At 54.0% G+C, this 8147-nt stretch overlaps 1 protein-coding gene across 1 annotated transcript in view; it reads left to right on the top strand.

The window, feature by feature from the left end:
• The first annotated feature begins 5331 nt into the window (after positions 1 to 5331).
• The window catches only part of LOC100957364 (histone-lysine N-methyltransferase, H3 lysine-36 and H4 lysine-20 specific-like), a 71099-nt gene continuing 68283 nt past the window's right edge, over positions 5332 to 8147 (top strand). The window contains exons 1-2 of the mRNA XM_003781898.3: positions 5332 to 5509; positions 6634 to 7577. Coding sequence (XP_003781946.2) covers positions 6651 to 7577 — 927 coding nt within the window. The 5' untranslated portion in view covers positions 5332 to 5509; positions 6634 to 6650. The remainder of the gene's footprint in view (positions 5510 to 6633; positions 7578 to 8147) is intronic.

The following is an 8147-nucleotide window of genomic DNA, read 5'->3' as shown; positions in this document are numbered from 1 at the left end:
TGAAAGCTTGAGTCCTTAGGGCTGGGGCTAAGGTTAGCAAATAGAACCATGATATTTGGGGCAAGAAGGGAGCTTTGCTAGAGAACTATCTGGTCTCAGATGTGGCCAGGCCTTTCTTGATCTTACATTGAAGGCTGATTGAGTTCTGGGAAACTACTAGGTGGGGAGAGGAAGGACACAGCTCCTGAACTCATCAGAAGGAATGGTCATGGTATAGACAAGCTACATTTGGGATTAATTATCTAAGACCTCCATGACTTCCCCAAGATTTGGCTATTTAGTCAGAAAGCAGATGCTGCTCTTGTCTGGTGGGAAGAGAGACCTGGGTAGGGATTTGGCCTGGGGCATGTTATGTTTCCTTTCTAGAAGATGGAGATGGCAATAGTGCCTATCTCATACAATTAAATGAAACAGTGTCCTGGGGAGTAGCTGGCACAGAGGATAAACCACAACTTCTATTAGAACAAGACAATCCCAGCACATCCCCCAGAAGAAGGGCCCTTGCTTGGTTTATGTTTCCAAGGGAAGAACCAGCCTCTTGTGGACACTGCTGGAAGAGTGAGTTTTTTACTGTTCATATGCAATCATGTTATTATCCTGTTCTTTAATCTTCCATGGCTCCCTACTTCCAGATAAAGCCTAAATTCTTTAACTTTACCAACAAAGTGCCGCATGGTCAGGTCCCTGTGGCCATCCCCATCCTTACTTGAGTCTCTTATTGCACTCATCACCTCTCCAGCTACATGTACTAGCTTCTGGCCACTCTCAACTGTGGTTAGTTTCTCCCAAACTTGGGATTCCTCTAGCTCTTCTACAGGAATCTCTGCTTCTTCCCCCTTCTTCCTGGCTATTCCTGGCTATATTTCAGGACTCCCTCTAGATGTTACTTCCTCAAGGACTGCCCCTGAGTCTTCTCCAAGGGACCTCCCAGCTCCCCCAAGACTTCCAGTTTCTCTCTCAGCCCTCTGCTATCTTCTGTCTTATTTATTATCTGCCTGCTTTCCCCCCAGGCTGTTAGGGAGGAGTCCACTAAATGTATATTGAATTAATGAATGAAAGGGGGCAGTTCTAAGAAACATAGGTCACTGGCCAAAAGTCCCAACAGGTATCTGTTTCAGCAAGGTGGGAATTATCAATAACCATGATTTAGGCGGTACCTGTGGCTCAAAGGAGTAGGGCGCTAGCCCCATATGTCGGAGGTGGTGTGTTCAAACCCAGCCCCATCCAAAAACTGCAAAAAACAAAAACAAAACAAAAAGACCCATGATTTACAAATGAAGAAGCTCAGGCTAAGGTAGTCTCACTTTGCTCCACTTTCAAATTCCTGAGCATCTATGTGTGAGCCATTACTCTGGGCTTTTCACAGACAGTATTTATAGGGTGTACAAGCTAAGAGTAAGAAATGTGAGGCCAGTCATTCCAGGTGAGAGCTGCGAGGCTGAGATCTTATATAAGGGCTTAATCTCTTCCTCAATTTTTCCTGGGGCTGGTGAAAGTTTAAAGGAACTGTGTGTCAAATGCCTAGCACGGTGTTCAATATACAGCACAAGTTCTGCAAGTATTTATTGATTCTTCTCTCAGTCTTTTCTTTTTTCTTTTTTTTTGAGGCAGAGCCTCAAGCTGTCCCCCTGGGTAGAGTGCTGTGGCATCACAGCTCACAGCAACCTCCAACTCCTGGGCTCAAGCAAGTCTCCTGCCTCCGCCTCCCAAGTAGCTGGGACCACAGGCGCCCGCCACAACACCTGGCTATTTTTTGGTTGCAGCTGTCATTGTTATTTGGCGGGCCCGGGTTGGATTCGAACCTGCCACCTTAGGTGTATGTGGCTGGCGCCTTAGCCACTTGAGCCACAGGCGCCGAGCCTCTTCTCTGTCTTAAGGATGGGAGATAGGCTCAGAAAAAGTCCCTGAGTTGAGACTTCATCTAGGGAAGAGATAGGTCTACATCCCAGGCCCAACCCTACAGGGACACAGTCCTATCCCATCTTCCCCTACTTCAGGAGTCAGTGTCCTTGTGAGAACATAAGGCACTGTGGATAGCCTCAACTTAGTGATGGCACCCAAAAGCTCAGCCAGGGGCTGCTGGATTGGGAGGCTTCAGAGTGGCTGCTGTTTTTAAGGTAGGGAGGTCCTTTAGGGATCGTATCAGGGAAGGTTTACTCCAGTGTTCAAGTCTCCTCTCCCAGGCCTGTTAGTAATTAGATTATCCGCAGCTGCCAATCCCCCTATGGCCCTCATTACTTTTCCAGGGGAGCTAGAGGTTGGAGAGAGGAGATCTGCAAGAGAGTGATGTGCAGGGGTCAGTTTTGGGAGGAACCATAGTCCCAACCTCTCACACTTCAGTAAATTTATTTAATTGTCTTTTCCTGAGGCCAATATCTTATCCTTTGTTTCCTGAGCATCCAGCACACCTCCTGGAATGCAGGAAATGGTTGCTAAATGAAGCAATGAATTAAATTTAAGCATTCATCAAGTGCTCAGTCTGTGACTAAATCTAAGTGTAGGCTGCTAACACTTCCTTTACCACAGGATCCTCACAGCTACCCAGTGCCCCAGAAGCCACAGGTGAGGAAACTGAGGCTTGGGGCTGTTAAGTGACTTGTTCAAGGACACCCAGTGGCAGCTCTCAGGCCCTCAGGATGGTTAGTGGAATAGTAAAGGACTGGGAGGAACCTTGATGAACTGGGACAATTAGCAGAGGAGTAACAGTCAGTCAGAAATGATTGGATCAAATTATTAGGTGTGAAGAAGGAACCAGTCAGAGCTTCTCCTGTTGGGGCTAGCAGGGGTGACTTCTCCGCAGAATGAAAGGGTAAGACCCTGGGGTGTAGAATCAATTCTTCTTCGGCTGACCCTAACACATAGAAAACTGCCAACCTGACTTTGCATCTGGGAATCTTAAAAGAGTACTTTATTCTCTTCTTCAACAGTAGGAGTGCCTGTGGGATCACAGCCCTCTCATCACTCTGGTTCCAGCAGGTGCTTTCACTCTAATAAAGTCCACTTGGTGTCTTGGCAGGACCTACATCCAGCACTTGTGGGGTCTGCTAATGGTCTATTTACTTGGGAGTCTCCATCACTGGACTGTGGGCCTTGGAGAGGAAAGAATAGGGGCATCCGGAGCTTCATACTTGCTGAGCAGGTTGCTGGGTCCAGGAAGGATGGAGTTTATCTAGCCCAGCACTGACAAGTTGTACAGCAAAAGCATCAAAGTGTCTTTCTCCCAGGTGGTCTTACAGGACTGCGGGTCAACACTCCACTGGGGTAGTAACTATGCACATTTGGTAAGCCCAGGGAGGAATGGTAGTCACGTGGCCCTCAAGGGCGGTGCCCTCGGCTTCGAGATGGAATTAACTCCAAATCTAATCACCGAAGGCTTTCTGGAGGAGGCGGAATTTTTATGGCGGTCGATTATGACTTTCTCTGAACAGCCAGGATGCGCTTAGCCTCTTAGGGACCAAATAGCTCCGGAGGTGAGCTTCTTGCTGGGGATCAAGTCCAGGGATCCAAAGGGTCTAGGCTGGGGGGCTGGAGTCATGGGATCAGGCCCAGTTCGGGTTTCACAACCTGCCCTTTCGCTGTCTTTGCACACCGTCGTGCCGCGACTGCGCTAGGTCGGTGCTGCAGAGTACGGATGCTGGGCGCAGGCCGTGAGGTCCCGGCCGCCCAAAACAGGGGCAACCCCGGTCCGGGGTTAGGGCAGAAGGCTTGGCCCAGCCAGACAGGGGGAACTACCCTCTCTCCGGGGGGTAGTTCTGTTGAGTCCCAAACCCGATCCGCAGAGGCAAGGCGCGCGCTCCCCGGGGAACCGGGCTGAGAAGCCGGCGGCCTGCTCTGGGCGGCGGTGGCACGAGAGGGCCATCTGCCTGGGTGCCGAGAACTGCAGCGTCTGCGGTGCGAGGCGCGGCCCGTCCCGGCCACCAGCCCGGCGCGCACGCACCTACCTACGCCCGCCGGCGCCCGCTGCCCGAGCCCCCTTGCCAGGCCCAGACCCAGGCTAGGCGCTGGAGGCGGTGCAGGGATTAGTGGACCCCTCCCCCAGGGCTCCCCTCGCCCCGCCCGAGGCAGCGAGGACCCTTGGGCTCAGGGGTGGTGAGGGAGCTTCGTCCCGGCGGTGCCGGGGCTGGGGACTCGGCCTCACTGGGCGGGGGCCGCACGGCGGCAGGCCAAGGTGCGGGCGAGCTGTTAGGCTGCAGTCCGGCTTGGGTGCGAGAGGTGGGCTCAGCGCTGGGGTCGCCTGGCTTCATTCTCCCGCTGAGGCCACGATCGAGCGGGCAGTGCCCGGGCGGGTAACCCGACCCGGCTCCCCGGAGCCGCTCACCCCGCACTGCCGGGCAGGGGGGAGGGAGAAAAATAGGGGGAGGGGAAGGGGGGTGGTGGGCGAGGGGCTGTGAGGACCGCAGGGCCGACTTCCCGGCCCATATGCGCTGTAGTAGGGCGGCTGCCTGCGGTGCCCCGGAGGAGCCAGCCCCCTGCCTCGCGGGCGTCGAGCCTGCGGCAGGAGGGAGCCCTGGGGCTGCATAGGCTTGGCTCGGGTAGGCAGACCCGAGCTGCTGCCTCCATTTTGTTTCCTGCTCAGCTTGGTCTGTAGTGGTGATGGTGTGGGTTTGGGGTGCGGCCGGGCAGGGGGTTCACCTGCAGCCACGCCTTCTCGGGGCCTGAGGCCTCGAAGACCCCAGCCCAAGCCCCCAGGTGAGCCCTGCGGCAGGAGGGGGGTTGTCTTGGCCTCGGGCCGAGCCAAGCGGGCTGAGGGCAGGTGCCCAGTAGATGGGGAGCCTGGACTGTAACCTAAGATGGAGGCCGGGACTGACGCGGGGCTGGCGGGGAAGTCGGACAGGCCTCAGTTGGGCCAGGTATCGTCTAGCTTGGGGTTCAAGACCGGTAGGGTGCTGGAGCCGTGTGTAGCACGGAGACTGCACAGTGCCCCGAGGTAGGAGAGGGGATCGGTATGCCACCCACGACGCCCGCAGGCCTCGACAGTGCTAGGAGGCGCGCGAGGCCCCTAGGGAGCCCGCCTTAGACCCCGCCCGGGCAGTCAGTCCGGCCCGTAGGCCCCAGCCGCGAGCCGGCCGCAGGGGGAGGGGAGTGAGGGGGAGGCTGCAGCAGCTCAGTTGATTGGGCGGCGCGCTCGCGAGTCCGACTTCACCCGCCCTGAACCCCGAAGAGTGAGGCTAGGGAGCGCGCGCGCGCGCGCGGCGGGGGAAGGGGTGTGCGCGCACTCGGGGCTCCAGTTGCACGCGGGCCGGTGCGAGGCGCTGGGTTGCACGCGCCGCGGGGGCGCGCGCGGTGGGGGTGTGAGGAGGAGGAGGAGGAGGCGGCGGCGGCGGCGGAGGCGGAGGAGGAGGAATAGGCCGGGGCAGGTCGCGCTCGCTGCCTTCTCCCTTGAAGAGAAACGCGGGGGGAGGGGGGTGCGGCGAGCGGCTCCTCTCTCTCCCCACCGTTCCGCTCGCGCCCCAGTGTAATGAGGGTCACCCCCTCCCCCCAGCTGGCCCGGGAGGGGGCGCGGGGCACGGTAACTAGTGCGCTGGGGTGGGCGGCGGGTAGGCTGGAGGAGGAGGGCGGAGGCGGCCGGGCGGGGAAGATGGTGGTGGCCGTGAGGTGAGGGGCTCTGGAGAGGGCAAGGCGCGGTGCTGGGTTGGTGGCCCGCGGCGCTGCAGCCGTAGGTCCCCTCCCCCTCCTCCATCACTACCAGCCGGGCTCAGGCCTAGCTGGCCGGGCTGCCGCGAACTTCCTCCCGGCGCGGCCCGTGCCCCGCCGGCCGCCCGAGAGCACATCGGCTTCCGCCTCACACCAGGTAGCCGGCCGGGGAGCACAGAGCCACCTGCCCTCCCGCAGCAAACTTTGCTTGTTGCTGAATATTGATGAGTGAGATCGGCTCTGCCGGGAGGTGCGGTCGTGGTTGCGGGAAGGAGCGCGGCCTGGGCAGGCAGCAGCGGCGTCGGCAGCAGCCATGTTTGTCAAGCTGAAGCAGCTGCTGCTGCCCTGACTCGGCTTCGCCCGCCACCCCAGTTTATCGCCCTACTGCGTCCCGGCCTCTGGGCCCTGTAGCTGCGGACTGAACAGCTCTTGCAGTGAAGAAGGCGAACTCTGGGGTGCACCCGCCTCGGCCGACTAGCTTGAGGCCTGGCGACGGCCGCTGCAAAGGCTCCGGCACTGGCTGGGCGCAGGGTGCAGCGCTATTGTGACCGCTGTGCCCGAGCGAGCCAGGAAGGAGGAGGGGTACCTTTTTGTGCAGCGTCCGGGAGGTCCCCTCAGACCCCGTAGTCTCCTCCCTTCCGGAGTTCCAGCCACTGGACCCCTGGCAGGGGAGAGGAAGGACGATTTCTGGTTTGAGAGTTGAGAATTTTGACTGCAAAGGGATTTTAATTTTAGTTCAGCCCAAGTGTCCAATCTGTGGTGGAAGAAGAAGGAACAGGCTGTTTCCATGTGGCAGGATTTGCTCAGCTTGAGGAAAACGGAGTTTGCGGAGGTTCACCGAGGCCATTTTTGCATTTCAGTCAGGGGAACTTTTTCCGCCCATGGAAGTGCAGCAAAAAGGCATAGAGGCCACTAGGCCTTGAGAAGTGGCTGCCATTTTGAAGAGGAGCGTCAGATGGCCTGTTAACTCAAATTAACTGCTGTGTTTTTGGATTCTAGGTTGATGCTGGCCCAGGATGGATCAGACCTGTGAACTATCTAGAAGAAATTGTCTGCTGCCCTTTTCCAACCCAGTGAACTTAGATGTCCCTGAAGACAAGGACAGCCCTTTCGGTAATGGTCAATCCAATTTTTCTGAGCCAATTAATGGGTGTACTATGCAGTTACCGACTGCCAGTGGAACATCCCAAAATGCTTATGGACAAGATTCTCCATCTTGTTACATTCCACTGCGGAGACTACAGGATTTGGCCTCCATGATCAATGTAGAGTATTTAAATGGGTCTGCTGATGGATCAGAATCCTTTCAAGACCCTGAAAAAAGTGAATCAAGAGCTCAGTCGCCAATTGTTTGCACTTCCTTGAGTCCTGGTGGTCCTACAGCACTTGCTATGAAACAGGAACCCTCCTGTAATAACTCCCCTGAACTCCAGGTAAAAGTAACAAAGACTATCAAGAATGGCTTTCTGCACTTTGAGAATTTTACTTGTGTGGACGATACAGATGTAGATTCTGAAATGGACCCAGAACAGCCAGTCACAGAGGATGAGAGTATAGAGGAGATCTATGAGGAAACTCAGACCAATGCCACCTGCAATTATGAGCCTAAATCAGAGAATGGTGTAAAAGTGGCCATGGGAAGTGAACAAGACAGCACATCAGAGAGTAGACATGGTGCAGTCAAATCGCCATTCTTACCATTAGCTCCTCAAACTGAAACACAGAAAAATAAGCAAAGAAATGAAGTGGACGGCAGCAGTGAAAAAGCAGCCCTTCTCCCAACCCCTTTTTCACTAGGAGATACAAACATTACCATAGAAGAGCAATTAAATTCAATAAATTTATCTTTTCAGGATGATCCAGACTCCAGCACCAGTACATTAGGAAACATGCTAGAATTACCTGGAACTTCATCATCATCTTCTTCACAGGAATTGCCATTTGTAAGCAGTTTTTGGTACAACTTAAATATATACATAAATGTATATATACAGGCCACTTAAAGGGAAACTTATGACAAATTTGTTCTTGGTAGTTTATTGGTTCACAGCTGACAGCCTATGCTAACAGTAGATAAGCTTTTTCTGGGGAAATTTTACTGTGATTTTAAAATGTATCTCTAGTGTATGAATTTGGTTCTTTTCAGCTTTTCCTAAGCGTCGAGATTGAGGACCTGATAAATGTTTAATTTTTAAGGGTATTTGATTGAGTTAATACTTAATTTCTCAAGATACAAGTATGCATTTCATTTGCTTTAAGAAAAAACAGAAAAGAGACTTTTACCTGACAGTATCTTAGTGTAGGTGAACCAGTTTATTCCTTGGAGTCCTGTTTCTGTATAAAAGATGGCTTATATTTTGGTTGGTGAGTTGACTATTGCTGCAGGTTGAAGTGCATTTTGAGCACAGATTGAAAGTGGCTAAGATGAGGTGGCTTTCTTGGACATCAGTCAAAATTTAACTTTGGGCAGTCTTTCTGAATGTACAGCAAACATAGTTTTTTTTTTTTTTTTT

This window comes from Otolemur garnettii, unplaced genomic scaffold (assembly GCF_000181295.1).
Source record: "Otolemur garnettii isolate 467f Iridium unplaced genomic scaffold, OtoGar3 scaffold00003, whole genome shotgun sequence".
Taxonomy (NCBI): domain Eukaryota; kingdom Metazoa; phylum Chordata; class Mammalia; order Primates; family Galagidae; genus Otolemur; species Otolemur garnettii.
Note: the sequence above shows the minus strand (reverse complement) of the source record. Positions and strands in the feature narration are given on the sequence as shown.